Source organism: Prionailurus bengalensis, chromosome D1 (assembly GCF_016509475.1).
Source record: "Prionailurus bengalensis isolate Pbe53 chromosome D1, Fcat_Pben_1.1_paternal_pri, whole genome shotgun sequence".
Taxonomy (NCBI): domain Eukaryota; kingdom Metazoa; phylum Chordata; class Mammalia; order Carnivora; family Felidae; genus Prionailurus; species Prionailurus bengalensis.
Genome location: NC_057346.1, coordinates 114249995 through 114269592, shown reverse-complemented (window position 1 = coordinate 114269592; position 19598 = coordinate 114249995). Strand labels below are relative to the sequence as shown.

General features: G+C 65.7%; 1 protein-coding gene across 1 annotated transcript; it reads left to right on the top strand.

Moving 5' to 3' along the window:
- The first annotated feature begins 1343 nt into the window (after positions 1-1343).
- CD81 (CD81 molecule) lies at positions 1344-18707 on the top strand. Its single transcript, XM_043582008.1, has 8 exons — positions 1344-1609; positions 11929-12043; positions 15398-15495; positions 16117-16191; positions 16554-16658; positions 17090-17191; positions 17949-18035; positions 18117-18707. Exons 1-8 carry the CDS (start codon positions 1544-1546, stop codon positions 18177-18179), a joined length of 711 nt encoding a protein of 236 aa, XP_043437943.1. The 5' UTR covers positions 1344-1543; the 3' UTR covers positions 18180-18707.
- The last annotated feature ends 891 nt before the right edge of the window (positions 18708-19598 follow it).

The following is a 19598-nucleotide window of genomic DNA, read 5'->3' as shown; positions in this document are numbered from 1 at the left end:
TCGACACCCTGGAGACCTGTTCTGCCTCCTTTCCAGCAAAAAAGAATCTTGGTGGACCCCCGGGTAAGGACTCAAGCCACTTTTATTAACAATGTCACCTGGACGCGCACAAGCCTAACACCGTGTACAAACGTGTGCTTACAGCTCTCATCCAAGCATGAAGCCAGAACAGATTTTTAAATTAGCCACCAAAGGGGCACCTGGGTGGCTCAGTCAGTTGAGTGACCGACTTCGGCTCAGGTCACGATCTCGCGGTGTGTGGGTTTGACCCCACATCAGGCTCTGTGCTGACAGCTCAGAGCCTGGATCCTGCTTCGGATTCTGTGTCTCCCTCACTCTCTGCCCCTCCCCCGCTCATGTCTGTCTCTCTCTTTCTCAGAAATAAACATTAAAAAAATAATAATAATTAAAAAATAAATAAATCAGCCACCAAGAAAACCACAGAAGTGGGAGCACACAGGAGTAAACCGGGCTGCCGCTGTGTCTACATGAAGCCACAGCAGGGAACAGTGAAAAATTCGGTTCTGTGGCGGTGGCGGTGGCGCTGGCCAAGTTTCAAGCAGTCAGCAGCGATGTGTGCTAGGGTTATGCGGATACAGAACACGTCCGTGGGTCACCTGGCCACATCTTCGCTCTGTCCCTTCGGGAGGAAGAACCCTCTCCACATCCTCGTCAGCCCCGGGGGTGAGGGGAGCAGAGCCTGGCCCCCATGCCTTCAGAAAGCCAGCTGGGCTGTGGGGCCGGCTTCCGTGGGGGACGGGCACCACCAGAGTGTGCACAGGATACACAGTATTTAGAGGCTGTCTTCCAGGTGGCTTGGGTCTCCTTGTCATTTAACACTGGTCTAGAGTCACCCTCTCAGCGATCTTTCCGAACAAAGACACCTCTAACAGGACTCCACAACCCCCCCCCCCCCCATCATGGGACAAGGGCTTGGCTGCCTGGAATCGTGTTCCAAGGTCTTCAGGCCCCGCAGGCTGACTCTCGTCACCCACCCAGGGTCCCGACCCTTGGCGCTCTTGGCATCGCCATCTCTGGTGCACCACTTCCTCCAGGGAGCCTCCGTGGATTGTCCAAAGCACCTGAGGGAAGACAAAGCGGAGGAGGTTCTTCCCGGGGCGCCGCTGGCCACAAACCCCGTCTTCCCGCGCGGCCCCTCCCGGGCTCAGGCTCGCGGGTTGGCTGCACGCGGGTCTGACCCCGCCCCCGCCGGCCGAGCGCCTGCTCCAGGGGGGAGGGGCTGCGCGCTCGGGCGGGGGGAGGCGGGGCCTTGTGGGCGGGGCCTTGTGGGCGGGGCCTGGGCGCCCTATAACAGGCGGCGCGGGGCGCGCGCCCGGCCAGAGAGCGAGCGCGCAGCGGCGGCGGTCACCCCAGTTGCCCCGGCCCGGCCTCCCGCTCCCCGCGCCCCGCGTCTCCGCGCCCCACCCCCCCCTCGCCGCGTCCCGCGCCCCGGCCCCGGGCCCGCGCCCCGGCCCCGCCGCCCGCTAGGCCCTGCGCCCCGCGCCCCGGACCGGCCCGCAGGCCGCCCGCCGCCCGCGCCGCCATGGGGGTGGAGGGCTGCACCAAGTGCATCAAGTACCTGCTCTTCGTCTTCAATTTCGTCTTCTGGGTAAGCCCCGACCGGGGGTGGGGCGGGAGGGCGACGGGGGCCCCCCGAGCCCCGGCAGGCCGCGCGCCGCGCTAGGCCCCGCACAGGGGGCGCAGCCAGGACGCCAAGTTGCGGGGCCACCTGTGGGCGCCGTTCGCGGGTGGGGGTCCTGGGCGGGCACGCGGGGGGGTGAGGGTCGTCCTGGCGATGGCGACGCTGGGGGCTGCGAGCCGGGTCTCGGGGCTTCTGCGCGGTCGGGCCCAGGGCCCCCGCGGTCGGGCCGGGGCGTTCGGGGGCTTCGGGTCTGTGCCCGCTGGGTGATGGCGGTCCGTGCGGTGGGTGCGGGCTCCGAGCCGCCGGCCGCGGAGTCAGGGACCACCCGGCTTCCCGGGGACCGAGGGGGCTCGGGGGCGGGGCTCCAGGCGCCCCGCCCCCATGAGCTCATCGGGGCCACCGCCCCTGAATGGGCGGCCGGGGGGGGGGGGGGAGTGGGAGTAGGGGGGGGCGGGTGCGCACTCGGTCCGAGTGTCGGGAACCGTCCACTCCACTCCACTCCACTCCTGGCCCAGGCCGGCTCCCACCCCGCTCAGCTGCCGCCGCCCCGGGGACCGCCGTGAGGGGTCCGGGCCGCGGCGGAGCTCACACAGGAAGCACCTCAGCACGGTGTGGCCCGCGTGCTGGGCGCCCGCACCGCGGTGGCCACGCTTTGTGGGGATGACCCCGCTGCACCCCTCACCCAGACCGAGACTGCAGCCCGGCCTCGCCCGGGAGGCTGTGGAAGCTCGGTCGGGAGTGGGGCTGCGGCGGCCGTTGGGAGTTGGCACAGGACAGGAGGCCCTGAGGACCCGAGTCTCTCTGGGCACGCGGCCTGGGTCTGGGTGGATGCCCAGGTCTGGGCTGAGGTCTGGGTTTGGACATCCCCCTTGGAAAGAGGTGCTCCCAGGATGGTCATCTCTGGGTGCAGGAGGGTCTTGGGGCTCCAGGCTGCTGACCTGCCAGTTGTGTTTTCCTGGCCTGGGTTAACCGCTGGTGTGTAACCGCTGGTGCTTTGGCACTGTCTTTGCTTCCTGTCTGTGTTGGGGTTGGGGAGGGGCCCGAATGGGTGCAGGAACCCCTCTCAGGCCCTGCTCTGCCTCCCTGGGCAGTGACTGGGTACCCTCCTGGGCCCCTCCATCCTGCTGCGCCACCACAGGCCGCTCACCCTTTCTCAGGAGGGACCCTGACAACATCTGGTGGACAGTGTATGTCTCCAGGAGACACTGGGGGGTAAACTTTTAAAGTGGCCCCTGAGCAAGTGTGTGGGACCGGGGACATCTGTTTCGCATCTGGACAGCCGAGGATCCCAGAGTGAATCTCGGGGCAATGAGGTATTTGGGGTGGCGAGGACAGAGACTGGAGTGAGCTCTGGCTGGGGGTGGAGTGGGGGTGTCACATCCTACCTGGCTGGGGAGGCACAGGTGGGGGAGGCGCTGCGGCCATGGGCCTCTGCCCGGGGAGTGGGGGGCAGTGGGGCTGTCAGGCTGGGCCAGGCGTGGCCTGAGCAGCCACTGGGGCCTTCACTCAAGGGGTGTTGTCAGTGTCACGTTAGCGTTTGCCTGCTGTGGCCTGGGCATGTAGGGGGCCAGGGGCACATCCAGACGCCCCTCTGCTGGCCCTTAGGCCCACCCCCTGCGAGCAGAGCCTGGATGTGGGGTCAGGGCCTTGACCAGGAGAGTGAGGGTAGGCGGACCTAGACAGTTGTGGCTTGGAGTAGAGTCTTGTCCTCGGGCTGAGTGTCTTTGCTGGGTAAGTCCCTCCCCCCCCCCCCGCCCCGCCCAGCCTGGCAGGTCTCCAGGGCAGCCCCCACTCACCCCCCAGCTCTACTTGGGTGAGCCTGGTGTTTCCCCAGGCAGCTGGGGTGGAGGCCTCACACGTCCCCAGGGGCTGCTATGTATTGAGGCTTGAAGAGATGTTTGAGGCCTCTCCCCTCAGCAGCCACCCCGCTGAGCACTGAGAACTATGTTCCATGGCCCACGGTCACCGTGGCTCCACTCACCCCTGCAGTGGGGGCATGCAGAGCTGAGCAAGGCGGGGCTGGGGGGGGGAACTGCTCTGGCAGAGCCCCTCTCAGCGCGGGTGTCCTGCCTCTCCTGGCTGAGAGCACGGAGCCGTGCGGGTGGGTCTGGATGCTGGAGCCCCTCCCCACTGTCCCGGTCCTGGGCCTTGGCTTCCTGCCCTCTAAGGTGGAGGTCCACATCCTATCTCCCGGGGTTGGCCGATTACTAACGCTCCAGTGTTCGGAACTCAGGAAATGGTTGTAGAGCGTGGATGGCCGGCAGGAAGACTGCTCTCCTGGCCCATGTGGGCAGTGCCTTGGGGAAGGGGCTTGGGGGACCCCAGAGGATGTCGGGTGAGCCCAGCCTGACTCTCACTCACTGGGCAGCCTGGCCACGGTACAGGAGCGGGTGCAGACGGGGAGCGGGGAGGAGGCTTTGACAGTGGGTGTCTGGACCAGGTGCTTTTAAAAGTTCCGTTTCAGAGAGTGAGGAGGCTCCCACGACGGGGGCGGGGGAAGGCTGGCTCCTCCGGGAAGGGGCGCCGTCACCTTGCACACTCACACAGGCACGTCTCCTCCTTGTGGTCAGACTTCGGGGCCCCGGGCGGTGTGCACTCTGTAGGCCTGCCCACCACCCGCTGGGGGCTCCCTGGCCGGGCGGGCATCGGGCGGTGAGGCAGGGACGGAGTGGGGGCTGGGCCTGGGCCAAGCCTGCGAGACGGTGCCGGTGGTGCAGACACCCTGCCCGGCAGCGAGGAGATCCTCCCGGCGGGGCGTGACCCGGAGCTTCCCGGCAGAGGCGGCAGGTCCTTGGGACTCCTGCCGCTGGGGCATTTCAGGAAGGGCAGAGGCTCCCCTCCCCGGGACCCGGGGCAGGTGGCTGGCACGTGTAAGGCCGCTCGCCTTCCTCGTCTGTGAAGTGGGTACGATCGCACCTCTCCTTAGAGGCTGGCCGGGGAGAGTGCCGCGTGCCCCGCCCGGGCCTGGCTGCTCCTCCGACCTAATGCCTTCCGTGGCCGCCTTCCAGAGGCAGGGCAGCCAGGCCCGGCTGGGAACAGGGCTGATTAGAAGCCTCGCTAACTGGCATTTCATTCTCGCTTCCAGACAGCACATGACTGTCTGTCACTTAGCGGTTCTGTCGCCTTCCTTCCGGGAGAGGGGATGTGACCCTGGCGGGCTCTGGGTGGGGGTGGGGATTTCCTGTGCCCCGTTTCGGGGGGTGGGCCAGTGGACGGAGTGAGTGGCACAGCTTTGGGGGAAACAGCCGTTGGGCTGAGACAAGAAAAGGAAGTCTGTGGTCTGTCCTTGGAAAGAACTGCCCCCCGCCCCCCAAGGATGTCTAGGCGGCGAGAGGCCTGGGACCCTGGCTGGTTCTGCTCTGGGGCTGGTGCGGTGCCCTTCCTGTAGGGTTCCCACCCCACCCCCAGCTCAGGTCTGTCCCCAGGAGTTGAGTTCACCCCCAATCCCTAGCTCATTCTGCTTCAAAGTACAGACAGGGAGATGGACCCCAAAAGCCCCCTCTCCCAAAGAATCTAGCCCGTGCCTTCATATCAGCACCTGAAACCCCGTGAGGGGAAGAACCTGGGGCAGAAAATCAATAAGGCAGAGTCCAGGCACCCGTGGGAGGGGCAGACGGTCACCTTTGCACTGGCCCAACGTTTTGGGTTGGGGATGGAGAATCACAGGGGCTCTCCCTCTGGCCCTGGCACCCCAGGACCCAGGCCAGGGCACACGGCAAGGGCCAGGTGGTTTTCAGCCCTGGGTCTGCCCTGTGGCCAGCATGTCTCGTCCTTGACCGAGAACCAGGCTCACCCGGAATTGGCCCTCAGGACCCTTTTCCTGGGCTGTTTTCCACCTGTCTGGCAGAATGTGGTTTGACCCAGCGTGCTTCCAGAAAGCACTAGACTTCTCAGTGCCCCCCTGCCCCCAAAGTACACATCATTTGTACTTTGGGGCCTGGCCTAAGCCCATCCTGACGGCAAAGCAGGTGCTAATTCACACAAGACCGCTTGGGGGCTTTCCAGGTGGACCCCCAGATGCTAGGGGAGTCCCCATGGGCCAGCCGAGCCATTTCCCTTCCTAAGCTACCTGCCAGGGACGGGGTAGCCACCAACCCCCCTCCCCCCCATCCCCGACCATGAGTCCTGGCCAGAGTGAGGGTCTTGGGAGGCAGGTTGGGCTGGGGGTCAGGTTGGGCCTGTAAGTTCCTCCAGTCAGTGGCGAGGGTGCTCTGGGCAGGAGACCAGAGGCCAGCAGCTCAGCCAGGGCCTGGGGGTTCATGCCTCTTTGTCCCCTTCTTCTGACTTTGGAGGGTTAATCTCCCTCGCCTGCCTCCGATGAGTGGGTAACACGGTCATTGTCAAGAAGGTAAAAGACAGGAAAGCCAGGGCCGTCTGCCCTGCAGAGTCGGTGAGTGGCTGACCCACCCTGGCGTCCGTGTCACACAGGAATCGTCTGTCCCAGCTGTCCCACACCCGGCTTGGCCTGGGTCATAGACACCCTCGGGAGATGTCTAGCAGCTCCCTGTCACCTGTCTTACCTGTGCCATCACAGGTGTATGTCGAGGCTGGTTTTGCACTGCCGCTGACAGCCAACTCCTGGCCGAGGACGTGGACACTCAGGCTGAGACCCAGGGCCGAGAGGGACCCTGTTGCGGCTGGGGGAGCAGGAGTGGGGACTACCTGCCTCCCTGGGTCTCCATCCTGGGGGCTGGGAGGCCTGGCCCCCGGAGCTCAGGGCCCTTGGTCTTGGGTGGGGGCCTCCGAGAGGCAGTGGGTCTGGTAGTCACTGAGTGTGGTCCCACCCGGAGCACACGGGGAGCTCACCCTCTCCCATGGCTGTGGCTCTGCTTGGCCCACACTGCGCCCTCTGGATGGGCAGTCTTTCGCTGTGTCCCCGAGATGATAAGAGCTCCGGCCCATGTGAGGTGGCCCTCCCCTGGGCCAGCTGGGCACAGGGCTGGACGTCTCCTTCGCCTGCAGCCGGGGCCCAGCCGAGGAGGCCCTGGCCCCGCTGTGCCTCACAGCCTGGCGTGGCTCCAGGGCTGGGGCTCCCCTGGGGCGGGGACAAGGACATCCTGACCTACTCTCTGGTCCCCTGCCCAAGCCCGCCCACCTCCCATCTCCCTCCCCAGGAGGAAGGCCAGCCCACCTCTGCAGCCCGTCTTCTCTGGCAGGTCACCGGGACGTCTGTGCCCACATGCCCTCCCTGCAGAGGGCGGGTTTGGGGCAGGGGAGCAGCCCACTTCCTGGTTTCACTACGCGGGGATTGGGTGGTGGGGTCGGGGTCTGGCCCTGCAAGTGGCTCTCCAGTGTGGCCCTAGAGATGGCAGGGTGGGCTGGGAAGTCCCAGCTGAACGGGCCCTTGAGGGCCTGTGTCATGACCCCCTTCTCACCTGCCTCTAGGCGCCGGGCCAGGCGGCTTCCTGAGGTTCAGGGGCCTCGAGAGACACTTCTGCCTCCGGGCCAAGGTGAGGGTCTCTGCTCCTGGTTCCACTTCCTTCCTGCCTTGAGCTGCTCTCAGAGGCCGGGGTGGGGCCCCCCCAGGAAGGCCTGAGGTGGGTCTAGGGAGGAGTCTGGACCTGTCCCCTCATGGTGGGTGGAGAGTGAGGGCCAGCCTGCAGGAACCCAGGACCTGCACCCAGCCTGAAAGATGGCAACAGGACTTCTCCCTTCCCTACTCACCCTGTGGAGCCCATCCTAAAAGTGTCTTTTTTTTTTTTTTTAAGTCTGTTCGTTTATTTTGAGGGCGGGGGAGGGACAAAGGGAAAGGGAGAGAGAAAATCTCAAGCAGGCTCCACATTCAGCACAGAGCCCCATGCGGGGCGTGGTCTTATGCACCTAGAGATCATGACCTGAGCCGAAATCAGGAGGCAGGTGCCCAGCCGACTGAGCCACCAGATGCCCCTGAAGCGTCTTTGCTGCGTAGCATTTCCTCCAACTTAACCTGGTGGCCCTGACGGCGTTTATGGCCTGTGCCTCCCTCCTGGGGGGTCTCCAACTCCCCGCCAGCCGCCAAGCCGAGTGGGTGCTTCCCCATGCCTTTTCCCGTGAGCATGTCCCCTGGAAGCGGCGGGTCGGGGAGCAGAGCTGGCGCGGAGCCCGGCACCCTCCCTCTCGGTGGACCTGCCCCCCTGCCCCTGACACCCAGGCCCCGGGCAAGACCAGCACCGCCTGGAGGGTGTCAGTGACACACCAGTTGTCCTTGTTGCCCATGGAGCGCGTGGGTGGGACGGGGGTGACCGCTCAGCTGCGGGCCCGGGGTGCGGCTGCCCCAGGCCTGTCCGGGCAGCACCCTCTCCCTCTTGCTCCCTTTTAGCCGCTTCTTGGAAACGGCCGGCAGGCTGGGCAGGATCCCAGCGCACTTGGCTGTCCCCTCCTGTTTCAGCTGAGGCTGATATTTATTAATTCTCAGAAGGGAAGAAGAAAGAAACAGAAACAGAGCCTTTCATAGGGTCCTAAAGTGGCCGTGCTGTCTCCACTGTGGGACCCGCCCCTGTGACCAAACTGGCAGTCTCCTTCCTGAGTGCTGTGCCCTGGCCCGCCCTGTGGGAGCCTTTGGGGGGCAGAAGCCTGTTGGGGGGCAGGGGTGGGGTGCAGGAGGCTGTTGGGGGGCAGGAAGCTGTCGGGGGGCAGGAAGCTGTCCGGGGGCAGGGGTAGGGGGCAGGAGCCTCTTGGGGGGTAGGAGGCTGTCGGGGGACAGGGGTAGGGGGCAGGAACCTTTCGGGGGCAGGAGCCTGCCGGGGGGCAGGGGCAGGAGTCTATTGGGGGAGGCAGGAGGCTATCGGGGCAGAAGCCCTGTCGGGGGGGCAGGAGGCTGTCGGGGGGCACGGACTGGGGCCAGCGGTGCTTCCGGCAGGCGAGGGGGTCCGGTGACCATGCGTGCAGGGTCCTGTTCGGTGGGGATGATGAAGCGTGTCCGGCCCTACCGCTGATACATCTGCCGCGATGACGATGGCCGCCGGCGCGTGTCGTGAGCCAGTGTTGTCCAGGGGCGGCGTGGGAAGCACTCTGTGACATGAGCTTACGTACCTTTATATCCTTGTCTTACGAGGGAGGGTGTGGAGGAGCAGAGTCACGGAGGTGAGCCTGAGGTGAGCGCAGGGCACCCCTGGCTGCCCGCTCTGGGCCCCACCCACTGCCGTCACTCCTGCGGTCCCTTAATGCTGGACATCCGGGCTCCACAGTTCTGCGGTCCCTTCTTTGGCCCTAAGACCTTGGTTCTGTGGCAGGACTTCAGCACAACCTCTCCAGGTGCTTGCCACGGGCCACGGGCACCCTGGCGAGCCCAGAGTGTCGGTCTCCTCACCTTGAGGCCCGGTGGGACCCGGAAGAAACATTTACCCCCAAAGACCTTGCTTAGAAGTTCGTGGTCAGGGTTGACTGGGCAGCTGGGGGTTGAGCACAGCTGTGTCGGACGTGGAGCACCCGGCACGTGTGGGAAGCGCACACCTTGCTTGCTCAGCGCTGACCCAGGTGGACCCCTTGGGGCTTGTCACCGTGTTGAGATAAGGGACGTGTCCACCAGCCCCAGCAGCGTCCCGGGGCCTTGGGGCCCCTCCCCCACCCCGGGGCGGCCAGGGGCCTGTTTTCTGTCGCTGCACGTGATTTGCATTGCGTATACTTTATTTAGAAGCTGCTCTCCATTTGGTCTGGCTTCTGTCGCTCAGCACAGTTCTCGAGCCTGCGGGCTGTCGTGCAAGGGACACACTTCCTACTGCCGGTGGCTTCGCCGTGTGGCTGGGCCACTTTGTTTTCGTTCAGACTGTGGGTTCTCCAGTTGAAGGAGAGGTCTGGGGCTGGGAACAGCGGGGCCCACGTCATGGTGGGGGCGCTCTCATTCACGTCCCTGGGGGGACACCTGCGCCTCGCCACATGGTGGGTGTGTGCTGGGCCGGGTGGAGGACTGCCTTTTTCTGCCAGCACATGGACTTCCCTTCCCTGCCGGGGGCGCTTTCCGATCCCACCCCTCCCCCCAGTACAGATGAGGTGACCTAAGGTGAGCATCTGCCCCCCCCCCCCCCCCCCCCGCTGCCTGGGCCTCGTCATCTGGGAGCTGGGAATGGTCCTCACCACTGCGTTCACCTGGCTCTGCCCGGTGCATCTGTGCAGGGCCTGGAGTGATGGGGTCCTGGCAGGGACGGGACACTTCAGCACCAGGCGGGACCAGCTTCCATGGGCCTGTGGTCCCGCCTGTAGTGTCTGGGGGGCGGGCTCAGCATTTCTGCTAGGACCATGCGCCCCAAGACTGGCTTGTCTCCTCCGTCCCTGGGGGGCACTGTGCTCCCCACCCCGCCCCCCTCCACCGATGGGGACAGGGAGGCCAAGCTGCCTCTGCGACTGCCTCTGCGCAGTGGCCAGGCCTCTGCGACTACAGAGGGACTACAGAGGGAGGCCCAGGACAGGGGCTTCCCCTGCCCCTCCCCCTCCCCCCTGGAACATCTCACAAAGCCGGCTCTGGACCACAGTTTCGAAACAGAACAAGTGACTGTTTCAAGCCAGAGTTGCCACGGCAACCCTCAGCCTCGACACCGCCTCCCTTGGAGCCGCAGATGGCCGCCACCTCGGGAGAAGCCGAGGACTCTGGGGCCCCTGCCCTGCCCACCCCCCCCTCAGCCGTCCCCTGGGTCCTCTGGCCCTCTCGCGGCTACGACAGGTGCCACAGAGAGGCACAGGATGCTGGGAGCCTGCGGCCCTGTCCTTTGAGGGCTGCGCGGTGCCCGGAGTGCCACGGGAGGGGACCTTGGCCAGCAGGTGCACCGTAGGCCCTCGGCGCTCCCACGCTTGCCGGAGGATGGGAAGGGCTTACGGTGCCTCCATCTGCCCCTCCCCCACCAGACCTGGGACTCCGGGAGAAGTGAGCTGAGAAAGCGAAACCCAGGCTGGCGGGGCGGCAGACTGGGTGCTCTGAGGGACGTGCCAGGCAGCCTCGCCCACCGCTGATGTGCCAGCGGTCCCACCGGCCTTACCGTTAGCTGAGCCGAGTGTAGAAGGGTCTGGGAGCTGCTGGGGCTTTCCACGGGGCGCCGTGCAGTGCTGGGGCTCCCAGCCATACCCTCCACCGTCTCGGGGGTCTGCTCCCCGGCCAGGGCCCCGGGGCAGGTGCTGGGCTGGCCAGGGGGTTTCCTTGGGGTCTGCTTTTCAGTTTCTCTTCCCCATAGGACGTGTAGCTGTGGGTCTGTGTGTGAGGGTCAGCGTCTGGTGCTGCTGTGGGAAGACCCCGGCTGCCAGCACACGGATGGTGGGAAGAGGGAGAGCCGGAAGCTGGTGGCTGCATAGCCAGGCCTCCCGACTGGAGCCGAAGTTTGTAGCTCTGGGAGTACGTGCCACCTTGGTGGGGCACCCAGGGCTGGGACGGCCCGGGGAAGAGGCTGGGGCACTGAGGGCAGCCCGGCCACTGGCCCGGGGTTGGTCGGATGCTCGTGTGGAGGCTGGGCCGGCACAGTCCGGGCTCCTCTTCGGGGGGCCCGCCCCCACCCTCCACGGATGGCCCTGCGCCGGCAGGACAGTGAGTCTGGTGAGGGCCTCCCTGGGCCGGGAGCCCCTGTCCTCATGCCAGGCTCTGAGCAGAACCCCCGTCCTGCCCCAGCTGCTCAGGCAGCCCCTCCCCTGGCCTGAGAGAACAGCGGGCTTCCTTCCTCCTGCAGTAGCTTCCCTTCCCAGGGCCGGCAGTGGCAAGGATTTCTCCCACAAACAGCCCGGCCCCTCGGCCTTGCGGCTTCCTGGATGCCACCAGCCTCAGCTGCCTCCCTCCTCTGTCATTCCCTCCATGGGTTCCGCCAGGACCCTGGTGGCATCAGACCCACCGCTCTATGTCTCTTGGCAACAAACACCTGGGGTCCTCTCCGTGGGGTTCCCAGATGAGCTGAGGGCTGCTGGAGCCACCCCCTCGGAGGAGGGCCCAGCGGTCCCTGGGGCGCTCCAGTCTGGTGTGGACTCTGGCCAGATTTAGCAAATAAAAATACAGGACATCCAGTTAGGTTGGCGCTTCAGATAAAAAAATGAATACTTTTTTGACATAAGCGTGCCCCATCTGATATCGGGGACCTGGTCTTTGGTATCCAGGCCTTCCTGGGGCCTCTCAGATTCCAGGTCAGCAAAGCAGACGCGTGGAGCCGGGAGGCTGCCCAGACCCCGGCAGTGTCTGTGAGGGCCACCTGGAGCGCGAGCCCGCGGACCGCTGACCCGGTGGCAGTGGGGATCCAGCACCTGCCGCCCCCTGGATGTTCAGTGTGGTGCGGTTCACACTCACCCCTGCACCCCTGCACCGCTCTGGGCGAGTAACCCTGTACCCGTTCTTTCTCCAGTTGGCCGGAGGCGTGATCCTGGGTGTGGCCCTGTGGCTCCGCCATGACCCACAGACCACCAACCTTCTCTACCTGGAGCTGGGAGACAGGCCTGCGCCCAACACCTTCTACGTAGGTGAGTGCACTCAGTCCGGGTCCAGGGCCTGGCTGGCTCTGGGCTGGGAGACCAGGAAGGACCCATCTAGGCCTCGGATCATGACTGCTGCAGACAGACGGTCAGGATGGGCTTCCAGGAGGAGGAGGAGGAGGAGGCAAGGCCTGGGCCGACTTAGTGGGGCTTGCTCTGTGCTAGGCTGCTAGGCAGGTGGAGGCCAGCCAGGAAGGGCTTTTTGGGCAAGAGAGTGAGCTGGAGACAGAAAGTGGGTGGGGTCACCTCAGCCTGGGGACCTTCGGGGCCTGGGGTCAGAGGTGGTCAATGCCTGGGTGCTTGGGACAGGAGCCAGGCTCCCGGACAAAGCTGGAGCTTCAAGGGGTGGGTGGGTTGTTGGAATCCCACCAGATCACCGCCGGGGACCAAATCGGGGCAGGAGGCAGCTGGGTGGGGGCCGGGGAGCTGTGTCTCCTGGAGGGTATTTCAGGGGAGGCTCCCTGGGAAGGGGTGGGGCCGGATGCCTGGGCAGCGGGACTGGCAGCTGGAGCCCAGAGGAGGGGGCGGGGGGGGGGGGGGAGGAAGACTGGGGCCCCAGGGTGGGGCAGGGGCCGGTGTGACTCAGGCCGCCCCCCCTCCAGCCACACCTTGCTGCCTTATTAGGCTTCGGCACCAGCTGTGCCCCTTCGGGGTGTCTGTCCCTGAGGGATCGGGCCCCGCCCCCGCCCACCCTGTCCTGCAGAGTTGCACTCCTTAAGTTGGTCCCCAGCCAGTGGGAGGCAGGGCCTGGCCCTCGTGTTTGTGGAGATGTTTCTGTCCTTTAAAGGAACGGCCTGGCCTGGCCCTGGCAGCCGGGCAGGAAGTGTGTGTGTGCCTTAGGGTTTGGGGCTCCATGTAGGGGTCAGCGGCCACCCCTCTGGCCTGGTGTCCTGTGTGCCGCCTGGAAAGGGTCTGGGCCCCTCCCATGCGCTTGGGATACATGCTTGGTTGCTGAAGCAGGGATGGCCCAGGGCACCCCAGGCCACAAAGAGGATCCTCTCTGAGCTGCAAGGTTGAGAGGTCGGGTCCAGGAGCACCAACAGGGTGGCCCTGGAGATGGGAGCTTGTGACTCTGGCGGTGGTGTCCTGGGGCTGGCTGTCCCTGGGGCGTGGGGGAGGGGTCCTCCATCTCTGCATTCCCAGGCTCCCCCGGGGCTGTGCAGCCCCTCCCAGGTTTGAGTCTCCGGAGGACAGGGTGCCTCCGCCTACCTGCTCCGAGGGTGCACACGAGGACTGTGACCCAGGGTCTGCCACAGGTGGTCCAGGCGCCCTCAAAAACAAAGCTGTCGTATTTGCCCATGAGCCCAAGGGCAAGGAAGTATCCTCCAGACCCACGAGAGTCTTTTCTCTCCTGCGCGGCTCCTCTCCGGCCTCTCCCTCCCCTCCCCCAGAGGTCCAAGCCCAGCAACAGCTGGGCGTGGCCTGGGGTGCCGGGGGTGGGGGGTGGGTAGGGGGGGTGGTGGTGGTGGGTGTGGGCAGGTGGCTCCGGAAGGGATCCCCCTCCTGAAGGAAGCCTCAGGGCACTCCTGCTCTCGCAAAGCCTCCCCCTCACTCCAGGCCAGGGCTGGGCAGGGGAGGGTTCAGGAAGCAGGGGGGCAGGGAGGGGAGGGTCTGCTGCAGCTCCAGGCCTCCTGCTCTGCAGGGCTGTGCCCGGGCTCCAGTGGGGAAGCGGTCCCACGGGAGAAGCTCGTAGGGGGTCAAGTGGCCGTTTTCCCAGCAGCCTGCTCCTCATAGGGGCGCCACATCAGGCTGTCACCTGGGACCTGACCCTGGCTTGCAGAGAGGCCTCCAGCTTGGTGCTCCTGTCCTCGGGGGTAGCCTGTCCCCTCCCTCGGGGATGCCTGTCCTCGGGGGTAGCTCCAGCCCAGGGACCTGGGCTCCTGCAGTGCCCCCCTTCTGCCCTCCCCCACTCCATGGGCTGCCAGTCCCTGCCCATCAAGGACCAGCCTTCTGGAGCCTCCCACTGGCCCTGGTGTGGGCTGGGCCTGCCAGGGAGGCGGGGAAGCAGATGTGTCCCTGACAAGGGCTCTTTGTCCGATGCCGGCAAAGGGGGAGGTCAGCTGGGTTTGCTCAGCACCCTGGGCAGAGCCGCAGGGCCCGGTGGGTCCCTGACCTCACCTGCCAGACCCCGGCCCACAGGCTCCAGAGGAGGTGGGGCCTGGATGGGGCCGGGGGTCAGGCGCCTGCTGCCGTTTGCCGAACCTCACACAGTGACCCGGGAATGGGAACTTGGGGGTCCCACGTGGCCTTGAGGATGGGGGTATCAGGGCCTGAGGGAAGGGAGACCCAGTTTGAAGGTGCTACCCCCCTGAGCCGGGAGCCCCCTAGGCTTCTCTTCAGCCAGGTCCACTGAGTGCTGCCCAGAGGCTTTGGCTTTTCTGAGCCCAGTGGTTGAACCCCAGCCTCCTTCTCCCTCCCGGCTGGCCAGACAGCGGAGCCCTGGGGGTCTTGGCTCTGTGGACCGGGGCCTGGGCTGCCCACAGTGTTGGTCGCGGTGGCCGGGGGACAGGCCCAGTCTTGCGAGGCGGCTATGGCTGGCACCCCCTGAGGGGCTCAGGGCCCTGTCTGGGTGGGTCATGGGCACCAAGAAGGGCAGCACGGCCAGGCCAGAGGCATTCCCAACTCTGTGGTGGCCCCTCCTGCCTCCCCAGGAGCATGTGCCCAGACCGGTGGGCACCCCGGGCAGAACTGTCCCCGCCACCACATGCTATCCTCAGTGGGGCGGGGCACCGCGGCCGCCAGGCCACCTTGTCCAGCAGGATGAGAGGCTGAGCTGAGCCCGCTCCTCGAGCCCAAGGAGCCACACAGAGCCACGGGAGCTGACCTCTGCCCAGGAGCAGTGGGCATGCCCTGCTGCTGGCAGAAGGGCCCCTGCAGCTGCCTCCCTCTTCCCACCCCTCAGGGCCCTGTGCACCGAGAGGGGTGGTGCTCTGTGCCCCGCCTCCCCCACCCCAAGTCCCAGAATCTTAGGAGGAGCCAGAGTGGGTGCAGGTTGTACGAGGGCCTCCTCTCCTGGGGCCCGTGGGTACGGATCTGATGGCCGAGCTCTCTGCGCACCAAGCACATGCCGGGCAGTGCCGGCCTGGGCCTCACCGGCCTTGCTCCCGGGTCGTGGACGAGGAGGCCTGTGCGGGAGAGGCGCCCTCGTGGCTGGCCGGGCTGCAGGGCCCTCTCTGCTCCTCCCTGGGGCGTTGGGAGTCCCTTGTCTTCCTGGCAGGGGGGCCCGAGTCCTGGGCAGGGGCCGTGCGCACATGGCTGGGGAGGTCCGGGGCGGCAGGCTCTCGGGAAGCGGTGGCCTACGGGACGTGGCGCACTGACGGTATCTGTTGCTCCCCCACAAAGGCATCTACATCCTCATTGCTGTGGGTGCCGTGATGATGTTCGTCGGGTTTCTGGGCTGCTACGGGGCCATCCAGGAGTCCCAGTGCCTGCTGGGGACGGTAAGGTCCCGGGCGGGGCGAGGGGTGGGGCACGGCTCCGCTGGAGGCAGCACGCCTTCACTCTGGTGGGACCCCCTTGCCCTCTTGGAGGTGGGCTCTCTCCGTGGCCTGGGGACCTCTCCCTTTGGTTGCCTTGCTTGGTCCTGAAACCCCTCTGTGCTCGGTTGCCGTCCCGCCTGGTCCCTAACTCACGGTTCCACAGTTGCTTTTCTTGTTTTTAAAGAAAAGTCACAGAAACGACAGGGAGCGAGGCCCGGACCCACGGCCGGCCTTGGTGGGGAAGCTAAGGCCAGCCAATCCGGGAGGCACGGGTAGCGGGCGCCGCGTCATCACCCCCGTCCCGTGGGGAGAGGGAGCAGCGGGGTGCGCAGGGGACACGGGGTCCGCGGCTATGCCAGCCCCTCCAGCTGCCCCGCCACGCAGAGCCCACCCCGCGGGGATGGCGATAGGGTCGGCACACGCTTCTCGACTCCACGCGGCCGGGTGCCACCGAACACCCCACGCACACCTGTGCGTCACTCGGGTGCCTGTCGTCTGCGGACGGTGAGCCCCAAGGTGCCCCGTGCCTGCTCTAATCCCCCGTTTCTCTGCCCTCCTCTGGGTCCTGCACTCCGTCCTCAGTTCTTCACCTGCCTCGTCATCCTCTTTGCCTGTGAAGTAGCTGCTGGCATCTGGGGTTTTGTCAACAAAGACCAGGTGAGCCTAGGGCCGGGTGGGGGGGGCGGGGGGGGCCCGTCCGCGCAGCCTGGACAGGAGGGAGGAGGGCCCTGCCGCTCAGCCGATGGGCCTGAGCTTGGATGGCAGGTGCTGTTGGGGCGCCCCGTGATGAAAGGCCACGGAGGGCTTTCTGGAGGAGGTGGCATGGGGGCCAAGTAGAAGCAGGTCCCCCTGTCTCCCAGCACCCAGCACCCAGGGCGGGGTGGGGGAGGCATCCAGATCTGTCCTGGAAGCAATATCTTCCCAGAAGAGCCAGGCGAATGCTTGCCGCCCCGCACCACTGGGGGGGGTGGTCCCTGCCGTGGGTGTGACCTCACCCCTCCCACACACCCCTCCCCCAGATCGCCAAGGACGTGAAGCAGTTCTACGACCAGGCTTTGCAGCAGGCCGTGGTAGACGACGACGCCAACAACGCCAAGGCCGTGGTGAAGACCTTCCATGAGACGGTGCGGGAGGGGGTGCCGGGGGACCGGGGAGGCTGGGGGTTCGGGGCATTGGCCTCTGGGGTGTGGCCCCAGCACGTTCCTCAGGAACAGGAGGGGCGTGGGGGACCTGGCAGCCCTGCCCCTGGAGGGTCCGGGAGCCCCCCTGGAGGGGATTCTCCGGGACCTGTGCATCCCCAGTGTGAACCAGATGAGCCAGTCAGGCTGCGGTGCCGGGGTCTCTGAGCAGCGCAGCTGAGAGGGAGGAAGGGAAGGGGAGGAGCCCCTGGGCTCAGTGCTCCCCCTGGAGTGGACCATCCAAGCCCCCCACCCTGGGCCAGGCTGGGGCAGCGGCTGGGGCTTCGGCAGCCTGTGGGGTCACCTGGGCCATCTCCCTGCGGATCCTCTCTCCACGAGGGCCCAGGGCTGAGCACGGGTGCCCTCGCTCTCTGCAGCTCAACTGCTGTGGCTCCAGCACGCTCTCCGCGCTGACCACCTCCATTCTCAAGAACAACCTGTGTCCTTCAGGGAGCACCGTCATCAGCAACTTCTTCAAGGTACGCGCTGGCGGGCCGGGCCGCCGGGCTTGCTCCCCGACTCGGCCACCGCCACCCCTGGGCAGGGCTCCGGCGGTGGGGGGTGGGGGGGGCGCCTGGCTGCTCCGCTGGCACTGGCAGGGATGCGGCCGACAGCCAAGCTGGGTGGTGCTGTGGCCAGTGGGGGTGCTCTGCTGGGGGGCTGGGCTGAGGCCGAGGTTTTGCTGACAGCCCCCGGGGGAGGCGAGTCTCTGCCCCCGGAGAGTGGGTGTGGACGGCGCCCTGACCTCCCAGATCAGCACCCTCCTCGTGGCGCCTAGCGACCTGAGTGGAAGACAGCACGCACAGCACGTTCCGTCTCCACGTCCATTTTAAAACGGGTGTGATAGGGGCGCCCGGGTGGCTCAGTCGGTCGACCGTCCGACTTCAGCTCAGGCCATGATGTCACAGTTCGTGAGTTCGAGCCCCGCGTCGGGCTCTGTGCCGACAGCTCGGAGCTCAGAGCCCGGAGCCCGCTTCAGATTCGGTGTCTCCCTCGCTCTCTGCCCCTCCCCTGCTCACGCTCTGTGTCTCTCTGTCTCTCAAAAAATAAACATTAAAAAATTTAAAAATAAATAAACAAAACGGATGCGAGATAACCTGGCAGAGACTGAGCCCCAGTCACACCTCTCCCGAGGGGTGGAACCCTCCGTGCTCTTTCCGTAATGATCTCGTGCTGCCATACCGTGGGGGCCTGAGGACCTACGCCCCTGACCGGCTGCGGGCTGTCACCCCACAGGAGGACTGCCACCAGAAGATCGATGACCTCTTCTCGGGAAAGCTGTATCTCATTGGCATCGCGGCCATCGTGGTTGCTGTGATCATGGTGAGCGCGCGGGCCGGGCATCTGACCGGGGTCCCCATTGGGTCTCCGGGTGCTGACTGTCCCGCCCGCCTCTCCCCGCAGATCTTCGAGATGATCCTGAGCATGGTGCTGTGCTGTGGCATCCGGAACAGCTCCGTGTACTGAGCGGTTCCAGCCGCTCCTGCTGCGGGGGGTGGGGGGGGCTGGTGAGAACCCTGCGGTGGCCCTAGAGTGACCGGACATCCCTGAGGGCCCCCCTGGAGGGGCTGCCACCGCCTATGTATAGAACTTCTCCGGTAGTACTCTGCTACACTTATTAGCCTTTTTACTTCCGAGGTTTTGTTTTTGTCCTGAAGTTCCCCGTTCCCTTTTGGGGCTGAAGTCACCTATAGACGGCATGTGAGTTGGGCCTTGGGGACTGCAAGGCAAGGGCCCCTCTGCTTCTGCAGCTGCTTAGGGGCTCTGCCCGCTCAGCCAGGCTTCTCCTGGGGGCCATGTGGCCCACCCACCTGCCCCGTGGGCTGCACGGCTCATGCCTTTTTTAACCCTCTTTCCTCTCCTGCCACTTGTCTAGAGCCGGGTCTACAAGCAGCCTTATGCCTTCAGTGCACCTCTCCTTTCTAACTTGTCACCTTCAACTGTAATTACATCTTGAAAGTCATTCAATAAAGAAGGAAAAACCGGGCATGCTAACCAACTGTCTGGCCCCTTCCTGTGCCTGCAGCATCCGAGACCCTGGGGGTGGCTGGAGGGGCAAAGGACCGTGGCGCTCGTGAGGCTCAGCTCTGCGGACCTTGCTGGGCCCAGGGTGTGCTGCCAACCTGCTGGTGGGCGGTGATGGGACCCTCGGAGAGCACTCCCCACAGCAGGTGCCCCCTTGGTGGGCCCTGTGCCACCTTCAACAGCTTACCCCCAACCTCCCTCCCCCACCTATTCCTGGTCTACCACCCCCCAGAGCAAGCAGCTGAACAGGGCAGCCAGAAAATGGGGTATAGGATGTGTTTGGGGTAGGGGGCTGCCACACTGCCCCTCCTCCTGGGAGATAGCTCTGTGGAGGACACGCGTCTAAGGGTCTGTTCCTGGCCTGCCTAGCTGCTCCCTCGTAAGCATTCCCTGGAGAGGCAGGGCAGCTCCGGGCCTAAGCTGCATCTTGCAGGGGCTAGAGGGGAAGATCTCAGACACTGAATGAGGGCACCCACCCGACCCAGCGAGGTGGACTGAGGCCCGGCTGCCTGTGGGGTCAGGCTGCTTCCCCCCACTCAACACCCCGCGTGCCGGGTGATGTCACCATGAGCTGAGCGCGGGCACCAGCCTGGTGTGTGCTACATTGACCCCTTGGGGGCCACAAGGGTCTGGCTGGGATTCACGGTGAGGGCTCGGAGCTGCCTCCTTCGGGGGCCACCGGGTCTCAGTGGGTCTGGCCCCTCCTGTCACACCCCTCTGCCTGGTGTGCCAGGGAGGGTCGCTGGGAGAACAGGGTGGCCCAAGGAACCCCCTGCGCAGCACGGCCCCTGGGGCGTCCTGGCCCGGGAGCTGGTGCGGTGCGTGCCGGGGACCAGGACCGCCGCTCCTGAGGGGCTGCGG

What these genes read in the sequence shown, in the direction of transcription:
- CD81 (XM_043582008.1), top strand. Translation starts at nt 1,544, where the DNA reads ATGGGGGTGGAGGGCTGCACCAAGTGCATCAAGTACCTGCTCTTCGTC. An exon ending in TCTTCAATTTCGTCTTCTGG is followed by an intron (nt 1,610 to 11,928) that starts GTAAGCCCCGAC and finishes TTCTTTCTCCAG; the next exon opens with TTGGCCGGAGGCGTGATCCT. An exon ending in GTTTTGTCAACAAAGACCAG is followed by an intron (nt 16,192 to 16,553) that starts GTGAGCCTAGGG and finishes CCCCTCCCCCAG; the next exon opens with ATCGCCAAGGACGTGAAGCA.